The 27,503-nt window shown below is 38.1% G+C and overlaps 3 protein-coding genes across 3 annotated transcripts; 1 reads left to right on the forward strand and 2 right to left on the reverse strand.

The window, feature by feature from the left end:
- Nucleotides 1-1,227: 1,227 nt before the first annotated feature.
- Nucleotides 1,228-2,678, reverse strand: LOC113336993. Its single transcript, XM_026582689.1, has 2 exons — nucleotides 2,045-2,678; nucleotides 1,228-1,950 (listed from the first exon to the last, which is right to left on the reverse strand). Exons 1-2 carry the CDS (start codon nucleotides 2,453-2,455, stop codon nucleotides 1,450-1,452), a joined length of 912 nt encoding a protein of 303 aa, XP_026438474.1. The 5' UTR covers nucleotides 2,456-2,678; the 3' UTR covers nucleotides 1,228-1,449.
- Nucleotides 2,679-8,202: 5,524 nt separating this feature from the next.
- On the reverse strand, nucleotides 8,203-11,729 carry LOC113337253 (suppressor of mec-8 and unc-52 protein homolog 2-like). Its single transcript, XM_026582962.1, has 10 exons — nucleotides 11,562-11,729; nucleotides 11,244-11,452; nucleotides 10,998-11,109; nucleotides 10,814-10,865; nucleotides 10,599-10,688; nucleotides 10,046-10,114; nucleotides 9,833-9,956; nucleotides 9,362-9,717; nucleotides 8,885-9,274; nucleotides 8,203-8,802 (listed from the first exon to the last, which is right to left on the reverse strand). The coding sequence occupies exons 1-10, from the start codon at nucleotides 11,612-11,614 to the stop codon at nucleotides 8,530-8,532; spliced, it is 1,728 nt and encodes a 575-aa protein (XP_026438747.1). The 5' UTR covers nucleotides 11,615-11,729; the 3' UTR covers nucleotides 8,203-8,529.
- Nucleotides 11,730-20,007: 8,278 nt separating this feature from the next.
- LOC113337294 lies at nucleotides 20,008-27,168 on the forward strand. Its single transcript, XM_026583005.1, has 7 exons — nucleotides 20,008-20,334; nucleotides 23,623-23,990; nucleotides 24,091-24,308; nucleotides 24,406-24,439; nucleotides 24,873-24,941; nucleotides 26,413-26,469; nucleotides 26,696-27,168. Exons 1-7 carry the CDS (start codon nucleotides 20,083-20,085, stop codon nucleotides 27,033-27,035), a joined length of 1,338 nt encoding a protein of 445 aa, XP_026438790.1. The 5' UTR covers nucleotides 20,008-20,082; the 3' UTR covers nucleotides 27,036-27,168.
- Nucleotides 27,169-27,503: the final 335 nt, after the last annotated feature.

Below are 27,503 nucleotides of genomic sequence, written 5' to 3' on the forward strand. Positions count from 1 at the left end.
TAAGATTCTAAAGCTTAATAGAGCTGCAGAGCTCTTTATGATCACTTGGTTTTAGAAGAATGCAAACATGCTCGCTTGATTTCAAAACATAAAGTAAATACCTTTAAAATACCCGGAACCGGTGGGTATCCGGTTGTTTAATCGGATCCGGTTCAGGGTACTCTAGTTTAGGAATCAGACCAGAAACCGGTAAGAATAATCAGGTCTTGTTCCTGGTAGCATGATACCCACGCGGAACCGGATCCATTGATGATCCTGGTGTCAATGCTTCAAGTTATTAGTTGTTGTTTATGTAATCCAAAATCTTGATTGTTGTCTCTTAGTCACACCAATACATTATTTGATAGCTTATGCATGTTGTTTTTAGATTTAATTTAAGGATCCCATGTAATAATCTTAGTGGTAGTAACAGGGCAACCAGAACCGGTCTTCAGGGTGATCGGTCTTGCTTATTCTTTGAGTACTGTCGTATTCTGAAGAAAGTCAAAACTACCATGGGTGGCATTTCAAGGGCATCGATCTAGCTACCAGAATCTAATATTCAACTTCTTCATCTTACTTATTCTTCTTGGTGTCGCGGCATATGCAGTTACAGTTGTGTGTTAAGCTTCAATATCTTGTGATGTTGTAACTATCAGTTTCATTTGTACCAAACTTTTTGTTTTCTGAATTCTAAGTTTCAGCATGCTTTATGTTCTTAAATTGTAGCTTCACATTATAACTTGTACTAATTGTTATCCACATCAGAGGTCCTCTTTTATTAATTCTTATTGCAATATCTAATCATTTTGCGAGGTTTAGTAGCTCAATATTTAGTGAACCATCTTTTTTTGAACTTCACCCTGACACGAAAGTGAAATTGTTTGTTCATGGAATCCATGTGATACCTATGGTATGTGATCACAGCATGCTTTATGTTCTTCCAGACCTGATTTCACCGTTTTCCGTATCAATAGGAATTATATTGCAATTCAAGGTGGGTTTGCTTTGTAAAGTTGCTTGCAATTCAAGGTGGGTTTGCTTTGCCAAGTTGCTCGTGCGCAATTGAGAATTGCTCTCATCTTGGTAGTCATCAAGCCTGCCATATTACTATCTACCTGCTTCCTAGAAATTTTGACGAAGAGGCAATTTATCTGACCAAGTTAAACATGGATGCTAATTTAGAATTACATGATGCTGCCTGTAATCCATTCCTACAAATGCACGATGACAGAATTGTGGGCTGGCTGAGATAAGAAGTTCTACTTTATTTATATTCAATTCAATCAAGCATTTGTTACATCAATCTTGTATTGCTGTAAAAAATGTATGAAATCATCCAGACAATTACAAACCCAATTTGAGGGTAATAATCAATATCAACTACTCATCTCTAAAGTTGTTCATATCTATGTACATTTCCCCATTCTCCCAACTCCGCGCATCACGGCCTTGTTCTAATTGCGCCATTCAGTGACCAAGTAACCATGAGTACTTGAGCTGTAAATCTGCGCTTTCGCCAAAACACTTAGCTCTAGCCAAGCAGAAGTGAGTGCAGAACCCAAGTGATGACCCAACTCTACATGTTTTCAGAATATAACAAGATGATGCAGATTCAACTCCTCTACCTTGGATAACCACCCCCCATGTCTTTGTGCTGCTACCGCCACTCATATCCGAGGACCCAATTACCTCATCACTTTCATCCTCCTTGCCACCGTCATTCTCCTCCATCTTTAGCTGTTCAACCAGTATGATTCCGTCAGGTACAGGGCTCCCTTCCTCCCATCTCTTTGTAACACCACTCCAACTCTCTGCGTCAGCCTTCGTTTTTTCAAGCACTGGTTCGGCAGCAGCAGTGGCATTAGCTGTAGAAGAAGAAGATCCAATTGATGAGATTCCCCCAACTCCTTTACTTATAGATGAGTAAATGTGCACCAGTAGCGGCGCTTCGCCTATGTTCTTCACAATCTGTTTCAATCAAATCACAAATCACAAACCAAAATTCAATTACCGAATTAATCAATCAACTGAACGAAAAGAAGAAGTCTCGAAGAGATTATACCTCGGGAACTGAAAATGTCATCCATTCATCAAGCTTGTCTGCAGAAATTGGAGCAGAAGGTACCTTCTCCTCCTCTTCATCTCCATACACTCCAACCTTGATTTCTCTGACAGCTGCTGAAACTGCATTATCCTGTATCTGTTGATTCTTCTTCATTTCTGTTCCGAAAACAGTATCTGAGTAAGCTGTTGTTGTTGTAGATGCAGAACAATTACTCAATACTGCTCTTGTATTGTTGTAATCAAGATTCGAAATCGAGCATATGATTCTCTTCTGCTTCTGCTGCTGCTGCTGATTCAATTTGAGATGATGATTCTGGAAATGAAGGCAAGTACAACATGAAGATGAAGATTCAATAGATGATTTCAGAATAGAACCACCACATCTGATTCCTATATAAGAAGAAGCCATTTGATTTGATCGATTTTTTTTCCAGAAATCAATCAATCAATACAGAAAAAAAAAAACCTAACTTCAATTTTTCCAATCTCTGGATTGATTTTATGAAACCCTAAATCTCCACCTTTCTCTTTCGTCTTCTCGATTGAGTCGTTGTGGAATTCTAATGAAGAAGAAGAAGAATTGGGTGATGAAAGGAATTGAAATAATAAGTAGGAGTTGAAATCTTCTTCTTCGGAATTCGTCGTCATCTTCATTTCTTGTCTTGTTTTTGTAGGAGGATTCAGAATTCTGGTGATGTGGCAAGACCATGCCTTGTACACGTTCCGGCACGCGCTTTTCTTGCACTTGTTTCATGTGGTACACGTTTCGGCAATGGCTGCCTTTAAATATAGGAGTGCTGGGAAGTGGCTAAACGTACGTATGGTTTTGTGGGTAAATTATGCGAGGTGAAAGTAAAAAGGGTAGGTAGATACACTCCTTGTGAGGTTGGATCTGGCTTGGGCTTTCAATCGGATCGGGTGTCTGGTTCAAATCGATTATTGGATTGTGTCTGGGCTTTTCCATGTGGGTAAATTACGCGAGGAAATAGTGAAAATCGACTTACATTTTGATTGGTGGAAATTAGGGGGAGACCCAAAAAAAAATAATATTCTCATTTTCAGGACCACAATTAATTTTGTATACCGTAACATCCATAATTATTTCTCTGACACCCAAAATTATTCAAAATTATTAAGAATTAATACATAACTCGTTATGCATACTATTTTTTCAGGCATAACTCGTTATGCAGCCTAATTTTTCAGGAGTATAATTGGCAACGCAACTTGGACATAACATATCTAAAAATCCGCGCCTTAAAATTTTACAAATTTTATATCGTTGGAAATCTTTTTAAAAGAGCTACGCAACGAGTACAAACAAGAATATCAAAATTTTGTTTTTAACGAAAAAATCGGAGGTGATCCTCATTTTAGGGAAATTTTTTGAAAACTTGATACTTAACCATTATGCAGTCACCAAAAACGATGCATAACACCTTCTGCAGACGCATAACGAATTATGAAACCATTTTCTCCACTGCATAACACATTATGCATCTGCATGACAAAGTTATGCATCTATAACAAGTTATGTAGCCATTGTATTAGTGCGTAACTACATAAAAAAATGATGCATAGTGCATTATGCATCTATTTTCTCGATGCATAAAAGATTATGCAACATTTTTTTCGATGCCTAATGCATTATGCAGCCATATTTTCGAATGCATAACAGGTTATGCATCTATTTTCGCGACTGCATAACATGTTATGCAGATATTATTGCAGGTGCATGAAAAGTTATGCAGTCTTTTTTTTGTTGGCTTTAATAGTGACAAAATTTTTGCTGCATAACGTGTTATGCAACCGTTTTCTGGACTGCATAACAAGTTATGCAACAAATTTTGTAAATGCATAATAGGTTATGCATCCATTTTGTAGATGCATAATAAGTTATGCATCCATTTTGTAGATGCATAATAGATTGCACAATTGTAATCCATGCATAATATTAGTGCTTCCACACACAGCTTTTAAGAAAATACGAATGGACCTTCCCAACTGATGCATAATAAGATATAACAAGTCGGTCAAATGAATTACCATAATAAAAGGTCGATATTCATACTTTGCTTCTCTGCATTTTTCTTTTTACTCAATCTGATAGGCTTGCAGATCATCGAGTGTTTCTTGCAGTCCTGGATATGCTACTTTTTATAATCTCATTTCTCACTGTTGACTGCAACAGCTACCAGTACCCAAATCCATGTGCATCTTCCTGGTCACAGACCATCAATCCACAATTCAACCACACTAACTCATCCACTCTTCTTGCGCACAGCCACCACCAACACCTTGCTGCTCCTTCTTCCCATTTCAAACAATTTCAAATCCCCATCGAGACAACACAACAACAACTACTCTCTGTGGCTTTCTCGCCCAACAGTTCACCATACAAACTCCTCCATTAAGAAACTAGTCGCAGTTCATTCAGGACTTGCAAACGTGTGTTGTGTATTGTGTTTGTTATGTAGATATGCCTGCTGGTTTTATCTTGATCATTCCCATACCTCCTTCCCTGCAGTTAATCGTACATTCAAGACAAACCCACATCTCTCGTCACCGACAGTCTCTAAACCAAGCCAAGTACAAATCTAATTCAAACCCAAGTCTTCAATTCTTTGTAAACTCTCGGACCTTGAATATCTCATTCCATCATTCATCGACAAAAGTTAATGGAAGCAGTTCAAAATCCAGATCCTCTTTCTTCATTCAAACAAACTACACAGCACCATACAGACTCGTGCAATTCAGACTCATCTTGATGTTCATCCTTCTTCTCTTGAGTTCATGCTCCAGCTCTATTTCAAGCTGAACTTAAACATATTCATTACCCATCAACGGCATCGATATAAACTGATCGATTCAGTAACGAAATTAAACAAATTCATTACCGAACTTAGAATTTGTTTACTTCGTCGCAAAAATTCCCAATTTCATTCACTTCTCAAGTCTCAGCATTCAAGTTCTCAACTCCACATAACTTCCTCAAACAAAATAAAAGGTCGATATTCATACTTTGCTTCTCTGCATTTTTTTTAACTTAATCTGATAGGCTTGCAGATCATCGAGTGTGTTCTTGCAGTCCTGGATATGCTGGTTAGAAGAACAGAAAAGAACGAAACCTAATTTTAGAAATTCTAGGTGTGAGAGATATTTTACCCTAAAAAATGGGCGCGCGCCTGAGAATTTCTGAGCGTGGGTTTCAAAGTGGGAAGAATCTGTAAAATGGGTCTCCCTGTAGTTTTCACTTTTGATTGCGGAAATGTTAGGTCTACCGAATTTTTTTCCGGACAAAAAATCCCGACTCTAATAGAGATTGGACTCCACTTTATCCCATTTATGATCACAAGGCTAAGAACGCGCCTAGAATCGTTCATTCCCTTTTTGGGACGAAAATCCTAAGAAATACTCGGTGAGTGTATCACTGCCCTTTTGATTGTCCACCACAATTGATTCGTGATCTGAATCTGAGTCAACTCATGATTTATCGCGAGTCAGATGTCTAGCCGTTTATTTATAATTTTAACTTAGATCTGACTCGATTTCCGATTCAGATCCGTTTACGTCAGGTAACAAAATGGGACTCACATATTTTTGTGTCAGTGAGTCAAATCTAACTCAAATAACAACCGTATTGAGTTAGATGTAGAGGAGTCGTGATTTTAGTCTAATCTAGATGTATTCGATCCAGACAGCTCAAATCCATTATAAAAAATGGTGTTAGTGAGACAAGAGTCCATATTCCATTCTCTATGTATTCTAAGACCCGTTTTGTCGTTTTAGAAAAGTTTTTTAGCTAATAACTTCTTCGTTACGAGTTCGTTTGAGTCCCCGTTTGTGGCCCGAATTTGCCGAAAATAACAAATTTCGAGTTTGACTCTGTTTTTGGGTTGTTTTCATCCTCTATTATCGCACAAGTTAGGGTTTTTTCTCAAACCTATTTAAGAATCTTTTAGTTATTATGTTAGATAGTTGAATTTGATTAAGATTGTTGGCAATCTTGTGTATATACTGCAAATAAGAATCAGAGAAAGAAGAAGAGTGCAAACCCTATTAGATCAAACCAAAATTGAGGCGTGGATTATATCCTCTATATTTAAGACAGATTCACACCGCACCGGTGCTTACGGATTATCGATGTCTGTCTCCCAGGATACAACAGCTCTCTTCTCGATGTAGTAGTACTCCAAACTTCGAGAAACACCGAGCCAAAGCTTTAGTGATGAATTCTCTTAATTGATACAAACTTAATGAATGATTCCTAGTGAATGCAATATAATGATTACTTGTTAATAAATGTTTCTAACCAAATTATACATGGTATTTATAGACATTATCTATACCTCTTAAATAAAGAGTCATGATGTTTCAAATACCTCTTCTATAAAGAATCATGATGTTAGAAGGATTTTATTGCGCCTTCTGAATTCAATATTGAATTCCCTTCGCGTTTTTGGTTTTAGATTTTGTTTAGTTTCAAATGTGCAACCAAAACCGACTTAATTTAACAGACAAGCTAAATTAAGATAAACCGCATATCATTTTGTACAACCCGGCATCCAAATACAAATCGGTACTAGACCAAGGATTTTCCACTCATATTTACATACGGAAAATGTATTCCATCGATTGTGAGATGGAACTAATATTAATTCGTCTTGCATGCTGATCTTTACCTATAAAAGGTGGTATATGTATGCCAAATATATGCATTGCAACATGATTTTAGAGGTTAGGATGAAAGATAGTTTTAAGATTGAAATGATGGAGGCAACTAAAAAACTGGATATTTGACCCTTGTAAATTATCTCACTCAACAGCGGAAGAGTCTAAGGCAGTCATAAATATCTCATTATTTAATGGATTTTAACGTTACTGATTAGTAAATGCTTTACAGTTACTGCAAATACTTATTATCAACCAGCAATTAACTTTGTTATCTAAGAAACTAAAAAACTATCAAAAATATGTTTTGGAAAAATTTTGTTTACAGTCTCACGATCACTTTTTTATCTAATCCAAACGACTCACACCCGAAATCGGCACCGAAAAATCGGATTCTATCACAAACTCAAAACACACAAAACTGGAAAAAGACTTCAAAATAGTATAAACAAATAGTGAAACTAATTTAAGACGGAGAGGTCTCACATTTTTACCTTAGCTTAGCGTTTAGTTGAGATAATCCAATTATTATTGTTTTTACCTTGGAATTCAATTTCATTGCACTACTAGACCAATGCAATGAAAATCTATTATTCTGAAGGGAATTGGATTCCTAGGAATCAAAGTTTTCAACTACATAAAGTTGATTTGGATTGTTTGGTTCAATGAATTTGTAACATTCCCCGATAATCCAATTCCTTCAATCAAACATGATGTTAATGGACTGCAATGAGATTCAATTGCTCGCTCCACAAGTGGCCTAATATGGGGTCTACTCAATGTAGGCTGATGTTGAATCAATTAAGTAGAATTTGGGTCACATTCCATGTTAGGGTGTTGATTTTAAGTCACGTAATAGGATTATTATTCCCTCCCTTGCACTTTAGACGACAAAGAGCAAGAAACGAAGAGAATTATGCAAAGTTTGCATTTAAGCCCATGAAAAAAATAATCAAACAGTAATTGATATTAATGCATTAAAAACATAAACTTGGAATTTCAAGATAAAATGTCATAGTATTGTCGATAGTTTTATTGAAAGAATATGAAAACCCTCGTCTAATGTGGAATGTTAGAATTCCCAAAACCTATCTAAAGTATGACGAGAGAGTAGCAATTTGTACATGTAATAATAAGGTATGTTTTGGAACAAAGATAACTCTTGGACATAAATGTTTATGACATTCTGGGCCATTTAAAATTCAATGTGACGCAGGAATGTGCAGTTTGTATGCTAAGTTAATAAAATGTGTGTGATAAAGAAAACAAACGGAGTTTTACAGGCTAATAGTTATCTCAATTGGAACCAAGGGAGGCCTTAGGGAGCAAGGGACATCTAAAGCTTCCTTAAATAAATCAGGGACAGTTACTCTGAATGTGCTCCACGGTCTTGGATCTTTTGAGGTGGATGTACGGAGAGTATAAGATTTTGATAGATGTTAAAAAAAAGCTGCCAGAGACCACATTGAGAATTTGGTGCAAATATGGTAACTGGGATAACGGCAACTTCCCCATCTTTTGTTTTGCAGAGTTCTGCTTGCAGTCTAGCAAAAAACTTTTTCCATCTTAAAATACAAAGCTTTAACACCCTAAACTGGCGACAAACCAGCACCTAATTCCATTACAAACTCAAAATACATAGAACCGGAGAAAGATTTCAAAAAGGTTATAAACAAATACTGAGACTAATTAAAGACGGAGAGGACTTTAATTTTTTCTAACTACATTGAGATCCATATCAAGAAAATGAATTCTCACATCATATACTAATACAGACATGTAGATAAGTCAGAATTTTGAAGTTACCAGGCTTTACGACCGCATCTTCTTTCCTGATGGTTCATCGTCATAGTCTCCACCATCATCACCACCTTCTTTATCCATTTTCTTCCTTAATAAGATCTTGTTGATTTTATGCAACTCATTTGTAAGCTTCTGATCTTTATTTTGCTTTCTGGTTTTGCGACCATCAGCCATCTTCACGCCAAACTGGAATGCAGCTTTAGGCATTGCTTCCTTTTGTTCGTTGTACGTTGCCCATTCCTCCTCGGTCTCAAAGTCCCAGCGATGAAGCCGACCCTTAGCCTGTCCAAAGATAAGATTTTCAAATTAGAAATTGGTAGTAAAATTAACATTGTAAACAACTAAGTCAGAAGAGAGGTCTCACCCGGCCACCCATATCCATTTTCGACAGATCATCTTCATCATCGCTGCCCACAACTTCACGATTATACTCCTGATAACCAGGATAGCATTCAGAGTAACTGTCCGATATGAAATTGGGATCCTTCTCCCGAGCATCCTTCTCTCTCAGTTGCTGAAGCCTCTGGTCATCACGTTTGAACACTGATCCTAGGCCTCGATCCTTCTCCTCTTGGGTCATGAAGTTTGGATCTTGTAGAATGGTAGGGTCCCCTTGTGCATCATAAGTTTGCAGATGTTGCTGGAGGTACTGTTCAGGATAAGCCATTTGTTGTTCAGAATACTGGTAATTCTGCCACTCTCCTTGGTACCCACCAGCAGCTAAGGCATGTGCTTGCACAGCATCGTACCCATTCTGTAAAACCAAAAACATAAAACAAAAGTTACTTCTCTTGCCACCGAAGTCAACCATAAATTTCAAATGAACTACACAAGAACTTACCATTTGTTGCCAATTCTGAGGAGGCTCAGGTGGTGGTGCGACTGGACCATACTCAGGTTCGTTGAAATAAGAAGGTCTATCCCTATCTCGAGGAGACTCTTCCATATCCTCTGATACAGCAGGGCTAATGTCATTGGTGGGAACTGCATAATCGACCCCTTCACCTACAAATATATCTTCCTCTTCAGCTCTTGCAACAATTGGGACTTGCTTCTCTATTTTGCCGGTGAAATTTCGGGGAAGTGGTGGTGGTGGTGGCAAGATCTCCATTTCATTCCGATGATTCGGCATTCCACGTTCAGGCAATGGTTGTTTCTCATCTTCATTATAATCATTGGCAAGAGCAGAGATCTTTGCTGTAACAGAAACAAAATTTGTTACCATGAAATTTATAACCAGGAGAGGCAAAAATTACAAGGGGAGCTTTTCCACTCAAATGAGTCAAAACCATCAGAACGACAAAACAAATACCTTTTACATCTTTGTCTTTCTTCTTTTTCTTCAGAACCTTTCCTGATGTCCCAAGGCGGAGATATGACATTATCTTAGAAATTCGTTCTAGCACAGAACCATCAACACTGACAGTAACCAGTTCCTGCACAAGTAATGAAACAACAAACTCCAAAAATCAACATCGAACAAGAGAAGGAGATACGTATTATCACAGGGAAGTAGAGAACATACCTCAGGATCTGGGCAGTCAGCTTTACTTCGATGCACTGTCGTAGGAATATCATGAGAAAAATTCTCCTCCTATATTGCATCAAACTAACGTCAGAAAGTGTTATTTTGATAGATTAATAAGGACTCAGTGGACAATCCAAGACCAAATGTAAAGATATGATAATATGCTAGCATAACCTGAGTAACTCGGCCAGTAAAAGTCGCCTATAACCAGGCTCCACAGATGAATAGTAGATACCCTTCGGTTGTCTTTATATATGTACTCGAATAAACAACATAAAGAAAAAGAAAAAAAGAGGATAGCTTTATGGATTTAGCTTAAGTAAATTTATCAAATGTTGTCTAGAGAGCTTGCTTTTTCGTCTTATTTATTTATGGTAGAGTTATTGACAACTCGAATTGCGTAGCATCTCAGCAGGCAGAAAACCACTCCACATACGAAAAAAGAGTAAACATCTTACGAATTCCTTTAGGTGCTAAAACTTAACGAATACAGTCCCCTACCCATAAGATGTTTTACAAAATCTAAAGAGAATGTGCAAAAGATAATCACCATGTTGAAGATAAAAGACATTCGTCCAGGAAGAAACATCTCATTCAACTTGATAGTAGTCTGAGGCTTGACAATCCATTGATACACCGACTGCAACCAGGAAACCACTGTCAGAAACAAAATACACAGAACTCCTCCCATTCTAAGCTACCCACCTAACACTTCAAATCAACACAAATTGAAAGTTCATCGCATACTATACAAGACAAACACACCTTTGCGGTCGCAGTACGAAAAGTCACAGCATGGTCTTCCTTTGCAATTTTGCTGGACAACAACAACAACAACAACAAACAAACTCAGTAAAACACCCCACCCGATAAAACCAACAACAACATCACCCAACACACGAGAAAGAGAATATTACTGAAAAGCAGCAAACATAATTCATTAATTCACCTAGTCTTTCCATCAGTTTCCTCTCCAGGTTCCGGTTTCTTAATCTCACTTCGTACTTTGTTAAGTAACGCATAATCCAATCCCTTCACCAAATGCGTATGCTCCACATCACCTACAAAAAACAAAACAACCACTCAATAAATAATGGGAATACAACTAACCACCTCTCCAACACCTGCATCTAAAAATTTTGTACAATTTCGCGGCGCATTGCACAATATTAGAATCTAAACTAACACGAATTACCTCCGAGATACTTGGAATTTTCGATAGATATCTTCATTGCCTCTTCAGGTCTAAGATCAACAGCACCAGGAGGAGCAACAGCATGAAATGAACCCAATTCAGATGCTTCATAATCAGGATTCTGGTCTTCTCTTCGTTCTTTAGCTCTGTCTCTGTATTTAGGCAATTCAGTTTCGTCTGGTTTGTCTTCTCCTCCTCTATCTTTCTCCCTATCAAATTCCAAAAAAATTCAATTCAATTCAAAAAAAAAAAAAAACCTAATTCTCAATTTCATCGATAAAACCCAAAATAATGAACAGAAAAAAAGGGGTTTCTTACTTTTTGCGATTCATCATCTTCTCTTTGTAATGATTCTTCTTCGATGAAGACATCTTTGATTGGAATGGAATTTCTCCTCCTCCTTGGATGCAAAAATTTGCAGGTGATTTTTGGTTTTCTAGGGTTTATGGTGGAGAACGAGCTCTGTGTGGAAAAGTGAAGACGGATAAAGAGGGGTTGTTTACTGCGTGAAATTGACCCTTAATTACCAAGGTTAACCTCTGTCTACAAAGACCGGAATAAGCACACGAGTCAGAAGGCCAATTGATTTGAGGTCTGACTGGACTTGATTATCTGACTCAATAGTTATGAGGCTCCTTCATATCTGACTCAACAGTTTTGTATCGACTCATTATAGCAAGCATTACGGTGGAATCCAATCCTAATCCAGGTTTGGGAAAAGTGTGGAATCAAGTCTAATGTCTTCCAAGTTGATGTTATCCAGACTTTCCCCAAACCATGTTCCATGATTCCGTGTGATGATGTGTGGAATCCAAAGAAAACAGTAATCTGGCTAGTGTTTAAAGTTACTCAGAATTGCATGGAAGATGAAAACTGATAATCAAACTAGCGTTGGGAACTATTCTGAATCGCTTAAGTCAAGCGCAGAGGTTTACGCCAAGGAGATCCTCTATCTCCATATTTATGCATTATATATATGGAATTTTTTTCTAGACTTCCTCTTAACCAAGAAAACAAAAAGATCCTTCATAGAGTAAAGATAACCCCTAAAAGTGAACCTATCTCTCATCTATTTTTTGCGGATGATTGCTTCCTTTTTGTTAAAGCTGATTTAGTAGAATGAAGGAGCTTATTAGACACTATAACAATCTTCGGTGAAGCCTCTGGCTAACTCATCAATTTTGAAAGTCAGGTGTCGTGGCTCTGAAATATCAAATAATGATGTCTAAACTCTTAAAGATTAAACATATAAGCCTTAAGACCCATATTTAGGAGCTCCCCTATTTATGGATACGTCCAAAATTAAGACTTTCACCCCCCATTCTAGAAAGCATGGATTCTAAATCTAAAGGATGGAAAGGTTTAGTCCTTTCCCAATCTAGTGGAACGGTCCTTAATAGAGCAATCCTCTCTAGTATTTCTTCATACCAAATGGGATGTTTTATATTTCCTAAGAAGATAACCAATAAAATTAATCCAATTCAAAGAGATTTTTGGTGGGGAAAAGAAGCAAGTCAGAAAGGTTTTTATCCTAAAGCTTGGCCGAGTTTCTGCAAACTCATTGAGAAATGGGTTTTAGGTTTCAAGGATGCTCGTAAATTTAATATTGCAATGCATACTAGAACCCAGAATAATGAAAAGAAAAAGAAGGAAAAAAAAGATTTTTTACTTTTTACAGTTCATCGTCATCTCTTTGTAATGATTCTTCTTTGATGAATACATTTTTGATTGGAATTTTTATTCTTCGGCTTCAAAAATTTGTAGATGATTTTGGTGTTTTCTAGGGTTTATGGGGGAGAGCGAGCTCTGTGTGAAAAAGTTGAAGATAGAGGAAGAGGGGTTGGTTTATTGTGCGTAGAATAAAAACAAAGGGGGCTAATATAAATTTAGTATAAGTTTACTACTAGGGAAATGACCAAATTACCCCTGCATCCCGATACCAGGAAAATGACCAAGATACCCATGTGCCTCGATGGGGTGATAAAGATTTTTGAAACCTTAATCTTCCACAAGTACAAGTACTGCGTACCTTTTGCAATATGGCATGTTCTTTGGACCGGAAGAAACAACAGAGTGTTTAGGGGACAATTGTCATCTCATGAGAAAGTTATTTTAAATTGGATAATGCAATAAAGATGAATTCGTTTGCACGACCATTAGTGATGACAAACAGATTGACCGTACAGAGTTATTGAAATAATGAATATCGGCGAGTGGACAACAAAATTAGATTCTCTATATTTATTGGTTCAATCAAATCTAATTTACAAATCAAATTACTACCCACGTTGCAAATAACAACTAATTTTCCCATTTCCAAAATAAGATATTGTTATGTATGCCTTGAATATAGGCTTAATAAGTCTTGTATGGGCATGATCCTTTAATTTATCCTATTAGTCCATTTAGTCTCTTTTATAACCTAGGTAAATATAAAAGGAGTCTAGGGTTTATAATAGAGAGAAAAACTAATGTTATTCTTGAGACAATGTGAGGCACAAAGGAGGCTATGTTCTTGAGAGAGGATTTGGGAAAAACCTTGTAAACTTGTTTGATCATCATAGTGGAATCATTTCTTAGTCTCAGGTGGATGTAGATCATATTGATCGAACCACTATAAATCCTTATATGTGGTGTGTGCTTGATTTGATTGATTTCATTTCCATTTTCATATCTTGATTGATTGTGCTAGATTGAGCCATTAGTTCTAACAAATTGGTATCTCAGCTCCGGGTAGAAGCGATCTACCATGGCGACAAAGTGCGAGATTGAGTAGTTTGATGGAAGGAATGATTTCAATCTGTGGAGGCTAAAGATGAGGGTTTTTTTTTTTGGTACGACAAGGTTCGGTGAAACTTTGAAAGGGAAAACGGCTCTAGCATCAACATTGAAGGAAGAGGAAAAGGAAGAACTCATGGAAAAAGCACTTGGATTAATTTTTTTGTGTTTAAGCGATGAGGTCTTGAGAGAAGTTGCGACGGAAACGACTCCTGACGGGCTATGGAAAAAGTTGGAGAAAAGGTATATGACTAAATATGTGACTAATTGTCTTTATCTTAAGAAGAAATTACATAATCTTAGAATGCATGAAGGAATGTCTATTATAGGTCATATTGATGAAAATAATAAAATTCTCTTGGATATGGAAAACATTGATGTCAAAATTGAAGATGAAGACCAAGCATTAGGTTTGATTTGTTCCTCACCACCAACTTATGATAACTTTGTTGATACCGTAATGTATGGGAAGACTACAATTTCCATAGAAGACGTTAAGGCGGCTCTGAACTCTAAGGAGTTAAAGAAGACGGGTATTGATGGAAAAGATAATTCGGGAGATGGAATGTTTGTAAGAGGAAGATGAAACCAAAAGGGTGGTTTAGATAGAAGTAGATCAAAGTCAAGGTCTAAATCTATCGGGTAAATTAAAATGATTTCATTGTAAGCAAGTAGGGCATTTCAAGAAGGATTGTTAGGAAAGGAAGAATCTTGATAAAAATACAAACCAAGGCACCACGGAAAACTTTGAAGTAGAAAGTGATGATGGAACAGTTCTCACGGTTTATACCGAAAGCTCGGATAATGGGTGAATTATAGATTCGTGTTGTACTTTTCATATGTGTCCTCATAGAGAATGGCTTTCTACTTATAAAGCTCGAGAAGGTGGAAGAGTTCTTATGGGAAATAATGTCACTTGTAAAGTGGTGGGTGTAGGTATAATTCAAATTAATATGTATGATGGTATTTTGAGGACATTAACCAAGGTTAGGCATGTTCCGGATTTGATAAGAAATTTGATTTATTTGGGTACACTTGATTCAAATGGTTGCAAGTACCAAGGTGAAGTGGAGCTATTCGTGTCTCAAGAGGAAGTCTTGCAATCATGAAAGGTACAAGAGTTAATGGTCTTTATACACTTCAAGGTAATACTATAAGAGGTGATGTAGCTGTATGTTCTTCAAGTTCAAGGTGAAGGTGGAGCTATTGGCGCACGGTGCGGCCAACATGGCTAGGGCCAGGGCAAGGTGCGTTAAACGTGGCTGGCATGGTTTGCCATTGGCACAGTGGTGCGTTTGGCATGGTTGGCATGACTTGGCGCGGAGATGTGGTTGGCATGGTTTGCCATTAGCACAGTGGTGAGGCTGGCATGGTTGGCATGCCTTGGCACAGAGATGTGGCTTGGCATAGTGGGGCCAAGGCCGAATGGTGCGGCCGGCTTGGCATAGCGGGGCTAAGGGTGAATGGTGCGGACGGCTTGGCATAGTTGCGCCAAGGCCGAATGGTGCAGATGGCTTGGCATAGTGGGTCCAAAGCAGGATGGTGCGGACGGCTTGGCATAGTGGGGCGAAGGATGGCTTGGCGTGGTAGGGCCAAGGCAAGGTGCCGTTGGCTTGGCATGGTTTAGCCAAGGGTTTGGCATGTCATTGGCGTATGGTGCGGCCAGCATGGCTAGGTCCAAGGGTTTGGCATGCCATTAGCGCATGGTGCGGCCAGCATGGCTAGGGCAAAGAAAAGGGGAGGTTGGATTGGCATGGTGGGGCCAAGGGTTTAGAATGCCACTGGCGCATGTTTCGGCCAACATGGATAGGAGCAAGACAAGGTGCAGTTGGCTTGGCATGGCGAGGCCAAGGGTTTGGCATCCATTGGTGCATGGTGCGGCCAGCATGTTTAGGGCCAAGGAAAGGTGCGGTTTGATTGGCATGGTGGGGCCAAGGATTTGGCATGCCATTAGCGCATGGTGCGGCCAACATGGCTAGGGCCAAGGAGAGGTGCGGTTGGGTTGGCATGATGGGGCCAAGGGTTTGGCATGCCATTAGCGCATGGTGCGGCTAGCATGGCTAGGCATGCCTTGGCTCGTTAAACGTGGCTGCCATGGTTTTCCATTGGCACAGTGGTGCGGCTGGCATGGTTGGCATGCCTTGGCGTGGAGATGTGGCTCGCATGGTTTTCCATTGGCACGGTAGTGCGGCCGGCATGGTTGGCATGCCGTGGCACGGAGATGTGGCTGACATGATTTCCCATTGGCACAGTGGTTCGGATGGCATGTTTGGCATGCCTTGGCGCGGAGATGTGGCTGGCATGATTTGCCATTGGCACAGTGGTGCGATCGGCATGGTTAGCATGTCTTGGCGCGGAGATATGACTGGCATAATTTGCCATTGGCACAGTGGTGCGGATGGCATGGTTGGCATGCCATTAACGCATGGTGCGGTCAACATGGCTAGGGCCAAGGCATGCCATTGGCGCATTATTATCGATTTCTATAATTGTTTTGTAAGAATAATTCCCTTGCGTAGTAACATCATCGTATAGATCTCCTCCATAACAGATTAAAGCAGGGTTATTACCAAACTGAAAGATGGTGATACTATTTGTTATTATATCTCTTAAGGGTTTGCTAACTATTTTGCAGTTGATGATGGTTTGGTGAGGTAAACGAGATAGTATATCTAGCATTATCTCAATAGGTAACTTCTCCATCTTATGAATTCTATTCTATATTCACAAATCCATCATGCACGCAATTATAATAAAGATCAGTTCTCACCTGTTATTGTTTAGATATCTTCCAGTAGATTACCTCTCTCTTTCTCTGCTAGCTAACAACTCACCTGTACCCATTCGGCAGCCATGGTAATTTTGTTATTAGTTCCGATTCACAATTAAATTCCACACCCTATATCGCATTGCTTAAATAGGGAAACCGATACGATGACAACAAGCCAAAAATATACACGAGGCCGGCGACATAAAGATGCCTTGGTTGAGATGGGCAGCCCAGTAAGTTGGGTAGTGCACAAAAGGAACCTCAGGGAAGGTTGAATTTTAGAATGAGGTGACTTTTGGGCACACTGATTGGCTGTCAAAAAATTCCAAACAAAGCGAACAAGAGTTCAAGAATGAAGTTACATTAGTAGCTGAACTTTAATACATAAATCTTATGAAACTTGTTGGTTTTAGCCTAGCTGGTTTGTATCATACAGAAATCTTACCAATTCCTATCCGGTTTGTATCCCATGTTATTCCCATTAAGCTGAATATATATACTTCTTTAGACTAAAATGGTAATAAGTTTGTGTTTAGACTATTGATGAATGCGTAGATCCGATTAAATGCACACACCTTGATTGTGAAAGGCGATAAAAGATAATAGGATTCGTCGGAGTCTCACAAGAAAATGAAAGCACCCTAATAAATAATGCAACAAGAGAAAAACTAAAACGAAGCAACACCAGACAAATTAGCAAAAGCTTATCTACTTCCATTTCTTCTGAGGCGACTTTCTTTGCTCCCTACTTATATTTTTGCTTGAATGTACTGTATCGGCATGTCAAATTATCTTTTTCTCTTGGATTTTTCTCCTAATGCTTCAAGTGAAACAAGGTTGTTCACGTGAGGAACTGCATCGTCATCTCTTATTGGAAAATCATCCCAGAGTTTTTTTAGCGCTTTAGTTCCTGAATCATAACAAGAGACGGATCCGTCATCAGACGATATTCAAACTTGATCGCTCTCTGTAACGGCGAACGGAAAATATGTTACATACTTGGCGCATGGTACACTAAGTCGTTGAACTCATGTTCACTCATATCATAGCTGCTGCCGAACTTTTTGTTTTTTTCTAGTGCCCATACATGAAAAAATGTATCTTGTTTTCCTGCATCTAAGTGAACGACACACAAATACCCACCAAAAAATTGAAGATAAACACTACAAAACAAAAGGCTTCTTGGGACTGTTAAAAAGTGTCCTAAGAGGTCCAAATCCGTCCCAAGAAGATATTAGTGACGTTTTTCTGACCGTCCCCTGTTCCACCGTCATTAATACTATTTGGTCGTCATTTCTTTTAGAGACGATCATATTATTGTCTTAATTTAAAAATTTGATCACTAATAGGGACGAGTACTCCATGAACGTCCCAAATAACCCCTTTAGGAACGGTTTTAAAAAAACAGTCTGTCCCTAAAAACTACTTATTTTGCAGTGAAATCATATTGTAACTGCTATATGGAGAAAGTGGTGGAAGTGGGATCAATCGGAACTTCTCATCTGCTATGTCAAAAGCCACAATTTTTATTTCCCTATCCTCTACCCAATGAAGGGCTCCATTTGCACACACACCGCGGTAAAAATCTAAACCGTAATTAACTTGTCCTAGAGCTCTCCACCCATGACGACTCCCCAAAGTATATACTTGAACTTGGCCACAGTGCTCATCGCAGGAACTAATGCACTAGTACTCAATAAGAGCAGCCTTAATTGCTCGAACCACATTTCCCTGTATTCAACCCTCTCCTTAATTAGGATCTTAGATTACATATCAATGGGCAGCGTACATGGAGGAGATGATTGATGATGTGCATATCAAAAGACTTAAAGGCCTAGACAAATACAGCTATCACGTTAAACGGTGAGGAAACCTTCACTTTTTATTGGTCGAAATATTTTTTTTTGAGTTTTGTGAAACAAGCGTTTTGGTGAGGATACTTGGCAACGTATGATGGATTGTAAAATAATAGAAAAAAATTAAAAAAAAGGAAACCAAATTAAATTTGGAATTAATGAAATGACAATATTTAGGTTATAACACTTGGCAACGTATGATTTATTTAAAAATTACAAACTTAACAGAAAAACATAACTTATGGTGTTTAAAATTTTATGGGAATTCAAATTCAATTTGGTAATCAAGTATTATATTAGGACTATTTTTTTTCAAATCAATATATAAAGGGATAAAAATCTATATATTTTTCGTGAAAATGAAAGGAAAAAGTAAATAAAACTTCCACATATCCTCACCTACTTAATGTATTTGCCCCGCCACATCAAATCAGAACGAGCACACCAAATCGAAAACGCATTGCCACGGGGACGCCCCGCGCACACCAATATAAAAGGAAAAAATAAACGAAATCTGCATATATTCACATATTTAATGTATTTTCTCTGACACGCCCAATCAAATATATATCTCCATGGAGCGGGGTGATGCCCCGCGCACACCAAATCAAAAATACATCGCTACGGGGCGGGCGAAGCTCCGCGCACACCAAATCAAAAATACATCGTCACGGGCGGAGCAAAGCCCTGTGCACACCAAATCAAAAATACATCGTCACGAGGCTTTACCATGGACGAGGTAAAACCCCGAGCACCAAGCTAAAAGAATATGCCCGGTGCATAGCACGGGCACAAATCTAGTTAGTCTAAACTGCGGAAGTGGAAATTTGGGTACCGAGTGAAGTGCATATTAGTCTAAACTGCGTCAAGATTTCTATATCAAAAATTTCAGAAGTCCATTCTAAACTAACTGCTCTATATGCCCAGCTGCAAAGATCAACACAATCATTGTTTCCTTGAGGAGCTGTGTATTATGAAGAATTGGGGTTTGTTGCACTTTTTTTCTTTTTCTTTTTTTTTTTTTGTATTTTTACTAAATCCGCGATTAATCCGTATCACCCGTTAATCCACGGATGTCAAATCCGCGGACGATTGAGCCGGACACAATTGAATTTTCCAAATTCACAACTTAGACGGTTTGGACGCGGATGATCCCTAACCCGCATCCGTTTGTCCGTTGCACACCCCAACTTGCCACACCGTATTCGTAAAAAAGACGAGGTCTTGTTAAGTTCAGCCCAAATATAAAGTTATCCTAATAACCGTATCCATTAAAGGGAATTTCATTGGGCCGGACAAACTCATCAAAGGAGGTCCAGATCCATATAAGAAAATTTTCTCTTCAAAATTGGAGTCCCTAAATTCTCTTCTCAGATCAAACCCCCCTAAAGCCGTGGATGGAGATTTCTTCTGTTTCTGCAAATTAATTATTAGAATGGCGAGAATCATCAAAAAAGCTGCTGCATCTTTAACCCCAGTGTTGCTGGCGTATACGAGGAAGACCCCTCTTAGAAATTACAGCACTTCATCATCCATAATCATCAACCCCAAATTGAAGAACAAGAGTACCAGTCTAATCTACAGACAAGATCTGCCTTTAAATCTTCAGTTGTTCTCTTCTACCGCTGAGAATAATAAGGGACCGTCCGTATGTCCTGAGGTGAAAGCTGAAGATCTTCTTCACAAGGTATGTTCTTTCATTAATTTTATCTATTTATGTTTAGGTTCCAACAAACACACATAATTTGAGCATCGTTCCTTTCAATTTTATCTTAAATTTATTAATTTCCTCCTTATTACCCAACGCAACAGCCTTAGAGGTACTACTAGAGATACTCATTCTATAACATCTAGTTTGAACTATTAGAGATACTCTGTGATGTACTGATGGCGGAAGCAAAAATTAAGATTGAGGGGGGCTAAAATAGAGTTTCATAAACTTGTAGGATCTGGTCGACTAAATACTACACATAAGGTGGACTAAATACTGAATATATGATTAATTATAGGGGGTGTTATGTGATTTTTGGGGTTAGAGCCCTTGGCTCCGCTTTATGCCTCTGGGGGTGTTTTTTGGATTTTTGGTTAGTTAACCCTTGGCTCCGCTTTCTAGTGTTGTGGTGTGAAAGAGTGTGTGATTAAGTGAAACAAAATTCATTGTCGTCGTCGTAAGACTTGTTTTTTTCCCCATTTTTTTTTGACCTGCAGAAGGATTTAACAATAGAAATCTTAGATCAAATCAAAGACGAGCTGTATGTAGCTGGCACCCCTCAAAATCTGAAAACCTTAGATCAAAATTCTATCTTAAAAATCTTAGAATAAATGTCAGTGATAATTCTAAATGTCAGTGATAATCCGAAAATAAGGGTGCACAGGAACCGAGCCGGACCGTCCCGGAACCGGTGGAACCGTACCTGTTTTTGTACCGAACCGAGGAAGGGGGTACAGGTACCGGTCCAAAAAATAGGAACCGAGGCTAGGGAGGTACAAATACACGGTCCTATACCAGTCCCGTACCGTCCCGGATCGATTGTACCGAGTAGTAATAGCCGTTAGATTTAGGGATTAATATGAGTATCTAATGGTGCCGGTATATATAGAAAAATTACTAGGGTTTCTTCTTTTTTTTTTCATCTGTTACCCATCACCGAGCATCGTTTGCTCAACCTCTTGTCAGAAACAAATAACTCGAGCTTCTTACGTAACTCACGACATCTTCTGTTCCTCAACTGTGTTCCAACATTCATTATCACTGCCGAGCTCCAATTCCAACAGTCTCAGAAACCAAGCTCAACTTCGAAAGTCAATGGAAGCAACACCACTGATACGTCACCCTCTTCATTGGCAGTAATCATCATTCTCTCAACTGCGATCATCATGATCAACAATGGAAGATCGGATCTTCCCTGTTTTGTCGAGTTGTTCTCCATTCCTCGGCTGCAACTCTCCCAACCATCTCAGTCTTCATTATCCATCATCAACATCATCATTCTCGTTTGCTACCGACGTCCATCCATCGCAACCAGCACAACCACCTATCTCTATCATTCTTCATCAACGATGAGCAGAAGCATCATCAGTTCAACACACTAGTCATTATAGCAATTGCACAACTGCACAAGCATATGACTTGTTATTGTACCACAGTTTAGGAAGTTAATTACTATTCAAACTGCAGTTATAGTTTGTTTGCGAACACCACACCTCTCTGAAGTTAATTAGTACCGATGTGTACCGGTACCGTACCTGGTACCGTAGTGTACCGAATGGTACCGGAACCGAGGTACAAGGTACAGGTACCGGTCCAAAATTTTGGAACCGAGGCTAGGGAGGTACAGGTACTCGGCCTCGGCAAGAACCGAGCCGAACCGTACCGTGTGCACCCTTATCCGAAAATGCTTCCCACCTCTCAAAATCTTCCCCCACACTCACACAATGCCCCCTATTTTTTCCAGGGGTGGGAACACAAAGCAAAACCTAAGGTGTGGGTGATGCCACCTACCTGGGGAAGAAAATTGGGTAAAATTTGAGGGTGTCGAGCAATTCAGGTGACAATCTGTGTAGCTCGGACACTGCTATTTTGGGGCAGTGTCCATGTCAGATGTTTGGATGCACACGTTAGACGTTGGGAAGACGTTGGGATGCGCATGTTAGACGTTGGGATGCGCACGTCAGACACATCAGTGACATCTCATGTGTGAGCCATACACAATTTCCATGATTGCTAAAGGGGATACCGAGATTAGCAGGGGTACCGTTTGAGTGATTCAACGTTCAGGATCGTTTTTATCTTTCTGTTTTATATAGAATGGTATCCCTTGAAAGATTTGGCATCAGCCTTTAGCAATCATGCAATTTTAGTTTAAATATGCACAAATAATACCCAAGTTCTTAGTATGTAAGTTAGAGGGCGGATCCACTCACATTATCTCACTTTGGATGTCATTCAACCGTTGACTCACCCTGTTTTAAATGAGTGCATTCCGAAATACCAAACCTCATTATCTAGTTTCATTCATTGAAAATTGGTTGATTTCTAGAGGCTGATTTTCAATGTAGTAGGTGGTGATGTTATACTTCTTGGAATGTGCTCATTTTTGTAGGAACGTAGAGCTTTGTGAGAAAAATATATCCCCAAAATATTAGCTTTAAACAGGTTACGATTTAAGTTTTCTAAAATGAAAATGGCGTCCACTGTGTGAGATGGTGTCTGAGACTCTGAATAACAATGTCAGTGGATCTGCCCACAGTTTTTACAGTAGTATTAGTACTTTTATACTTGTTCACAAAATAATTTATTTATCAACAATTTATTCTTTAAAATCCCATTCATAAAGTTTTCTATAGGTTAGCAGGGGCCATTTCCCCGACAGTTAGAAATCCGTTGAAGTTAAGAAACTACACAAAGATTAAAGCATTTTCTTTGTATAATATAGGTTTTGGTAGGAAATTTGTTGATTTCATAACGTGTTTGCATCCTAGTTTTTTGAGAAAGTATCATGTCTTCGTGCCCACGTCTCGTGTCTGCTTTCCAGTGGACAATACGAATACGTCACTAATTAACACGAAAAATAGGATTCGTTTAAACATGTAGTTTTTTCCTGACGTGTAGAGTCATAACTTAGATAAAAATATGAAGGTACAATTTGAGATACAAATAAAAAATTTACCATTTTAGATTCCTCTTCTCTCAGTACTTGCACGCAAAGTATATGTGCATCTGCATGTGTTTATGCGAAAGAATATATTTATTATTCTGACTATACATTTTGGGCCTAGTTCACTAGTTAAGGTCAGTATCAGCGAGTGTGTGCGGCCTACACCAGTAGATGTGAACTTCAACTTATATCTCCTCATATAGAGTTAAAAGTGAGTGTTGAACACCACGAACTGCTTTGCAATAGTTATTAAGCTGTGACTAAGATTTGTATACAGCACGGAGATGATCAAATGGATGTCTTTATGCGTTTGTTAGGTTGTGCAGACACCAAGTGATTTTCCCTTCAAAATTGAAGATACACCAGGAAAGCCAACGGTAACATTGACTAGAGAATACCGGGGTGATGATATCAAAGTCATTGTTCACATGCCTGCAGGTCGTTCCTCTACTGTCGAAGAAAGAGGTGATGAATCGGATAACCAGAATCACGACCAACACAAGGATAGTGTAGGTGATCCACAGTCCAGCATTCGCCTAGTTGTATCTCGTATGAGTTATTTTGGGACTACTTTGGAGTACGGTGTCATTGCTTATCCAGATGACTTTTCGATAGACAGTTTCTGTATCAAGTACGCAAATGCTCCAGATGAAGAAAATATCTATTACAGAGGACATGACTATGCGTAAGTACTTGAATCACTCATTGCTAGCTTTTATATGTACTACAATTTCTATCAGTTGTTGCATTAGTTCCTTAACGTGCATCTTTTGTATTTCTTCAAGGAAATTGGATAAGAACTTGCAGAAAGAATTCCATAGACGTTTAAAGATCATAGGGATCATACCCAGCACCACTAACTTCTTACATGAGTACATGGCTAACAGAGACATGTGCCTGTCAGATTCAGCCAGTTCGCCTCCTCCTACTGATCGATCTCCCACTGAATCCATCCAATCAACATTGATTAATGATGAAGGGATTCCCGCCGACATTGCAGTTGGTAATATTGTTTAATGTGTTGATTGGATGTTTAATGTTTCGATTGGTTGGACGAGTATATGTATTGGTTCTTACTGAATTTATTATGGTTTGTGCAGAAATTTTTAGACAAAAAGGACATCCACTTGTCAGGTATTATTACCAACTCACTCTAATCATCTTTTTTATTTATGAATTCTTTTCATCACGCATAAAAGCATCTCCAATGCTATGGTCAACGAAATCTGTCTTACAAGGTATGTGATACAAAGTGTCAAGTCATTGTAATCATTTTCTTGGAGGTCTGATTTTGTTTTGTTGGGTCGTTAATATGTCGTCCTAACAAATAGAAAATAGTAAATTTGGGAAAATGCATTTCAATGGTAAGGATGAATTTCGAAAGTGTGCAGTACATATCTGAATCATGAAGGGAGCCTGGGTATGGCTTTCTACTTAACCTTATGTTTTATTAGCAACTCACAGATATAGGATGCTAGCATCGTGGAGTACTTTTTTTTTTTCTCTCTGAGTGGAAAAATCTTATCATCCTATGATTTGGTGTTCTCATGATTTTTATTAATGGCAGTGCTGAGGATATCCGCAACAGTGGAAAGAAGCACAAAGACTTCATTTGGATTCCGTATCCATATACTCGGTAGGTATTTATTATTACCTTGTTTTGTTATTGTTGCTATTGTCAGTACATATATTCATTTCTCCAATTATGTGTGGAGAAATGTGCACCCTCATTTAATGGGGTGCACAAATTTGGACTTTGATACTACTGAGGCTTGAGTCTTTTGGAGTCTTCACTGCCCTATACCACATAACTATGAAGGTAGGAAGGTGGGACTATCTCTTACGCATGGTTGTGTGGGAGTAGAATAAAAGAATGAAATGATTTATCTCTGAGTACAACATAGTATGGCATCAGTATGATTTAGTGCAAAGTCAAATGGCGAATCTGATCCTTTTATGACTTAACTGTCAAGCTCATGTTGAATGCCTCATAAGAGTTAGTCTAAAGGTCTTGTGAACCTGGATTGCACACATACGTTACATGTTTTTGATATGGACCCGTTCTCGAGTGACGCGTACGCAATTCCAAAAATTAAGATGGAGATGTTAGTGGTACAGGTTAAAAATGCTGTCAATTTCTATTTGCATGATCGTTATTTGCAACGTCACACCTGTCTTATGTATGCTAACATACACAAAAATGAGTTAGAATCAAAATCATCACCTCACTTCTTCTCCATTGCAAGTAATACTCCTTTTCGAGGTCAACATATGCTAATTGCCTTCAGAACTTTAAAAAGTTCAAACCTTTTTTTTTTTCCAAGAAGGTATGGTTATATTAAACATTTCAACTTGAAAAAAGTTTGGTTAGTAATAATAGTTTTTTTTTATGTGAGTGGCCACATCTTGGCATATCAGTGTCCATATCCGAGTCCCAGTGTGTAGACAAGCACACATATCAGGTATCCATTCAACCCAACTCAGAAGTATCCCCAAGAGTCAGCCTAATAATGTTACTAACTTATGGTAGTTACCTTTATTATTATTATTATTATTATTATTATCAATTTATTTTCAAGCGTTTGAAGGATTTATTTTCTAAACAAAAAAAGAAAAAAACTCTTACAGACCAATGCCAGCCGGCCAGTCTTCCCGCTAGCCGGGGCAGCCGTCCCATCTTCTTATTTTATTTTTTATTGTTTGTTGATGGAGTTTTATTGTTTGTTAATGGAGAAAGAACTTTATATAAAACTATTTGGTAGCCTACCAACGAGTTGAGCTCAAACACCTTCTAGATAGCCACTTATATTCAAATTTCTTTTTTTGAAGCATACCCACTTATATTCAATCGAAAAGAAAACTAGTCCACTATTTGCATCATTGCATTGTTATCATTACTATAATTATGAATATATATAAAGGAACAAACTTTATCTATAAAATAAAGGATCAAATTCGATGTATGAATAAAATATTTTGATTTCAGTTTGGCTTAATTTTTGTAAAAGTTACCTCTATCTAATTTATTTATTTATTTTATTGTCGGGCGGATATTTTTATTATTGTTGTTGTTCTTAGTCTTAAATATTTTGTTTTTGTGGCAACAGTAGTGAGAAGCTATTGTGGATTGAAGTTCCTAGCAGGGGTTTCTTCGCTTCTGAAAGGTACTAATATTATAACTATCGTAGTTTGTTTTTGATTTTTTTTCTATATCCTGGTTGGTTAGAGGACAACCTGTTGCTCCCCTGTTGACCTTCTCCAAGGAAAAAAAACTGAAAATTATGAATATGATCTATTACATTTGTTAAGTTGCTACGATATTATTAGTATGGTGGTTAGTTTATTAGTAAGAACACAAATTAACTAGTTTTCTCTCTTTACTAATGGCAGTGAACAACTATTTGAAATTGAACAAGACCTTGCTGATCAACGTCGTGAAGATTTATTATTCCTTGATGGTGAAGCTGACAATCCCTATAGATGTTTACCTCCTAAAGAGTTCGGGGATCCCCCTGTTTTTTCCGAAGAGATGGATAATATACTGTATCCTGATTTGAAATATACGGAAGTTGCGTCTGTTTCTGATTTTGTAGAGGGTTGGGAAAAACTGGGTGCTGCTCTAAAACCATACCATGATGAGATGGATAAAATAAAGTATCCTAATGGACGTCCGCCTGTTGTTGAAATGAGTGATTTAGAACGTGAACATTATCAAGTATATTGTATGTAAACTTGTGATAAATGGCTCGCCATTTCTACATTTTTATTCTTAACTTTTTACCAACTCATTATTATATTCACTCGATGTTTGTATGCCCAAATAATCAACCTTTATTCTTGGAAAACTTCCCAAGTTTCGAAAACTCTCTTTTCTGAATTGTGAACGGTGGTAGTCAATTGAGATTTATATAGATTTTCATAAACTTTTTATTCCGGAGATTTTCTAATAGAGGGTTATTCAATTGAGATTTCTGGAGATGTTGGAAGAATTTTAGAGACTTCTAAAATCTCTTGTTAGTCAATAGAGAATTCTTCAAAATCTCAAACAATCTTTGTTATTGGATCGTGACTTTCTCAAAATTTTCATAATTCTCTATTATTTGATTTGGAATTTGAAATCAATGATTTATGCTTTTGAGGACTTTAGAAACTTTTATCACAAAACATACCATAAATGCTTTAAAAAACGTCTCTTCTA

The sequence above is a fragment of the Papaver somniferum genome, unplaced genomic scaffold, assembly GCF_003573695.1.
Source record: "Papaver somniferum cultivar HN1 unplaced genomic scaffold, ASM357369v1 unplaced-scaffold_158, whole genome shotgun sequence".
NCBI lineage: Eukaryota > Viridiplantae > Streptophyta > Magnoliopsida > Ranunculales > Papaveraceae > Papaver > Papaver somniferum.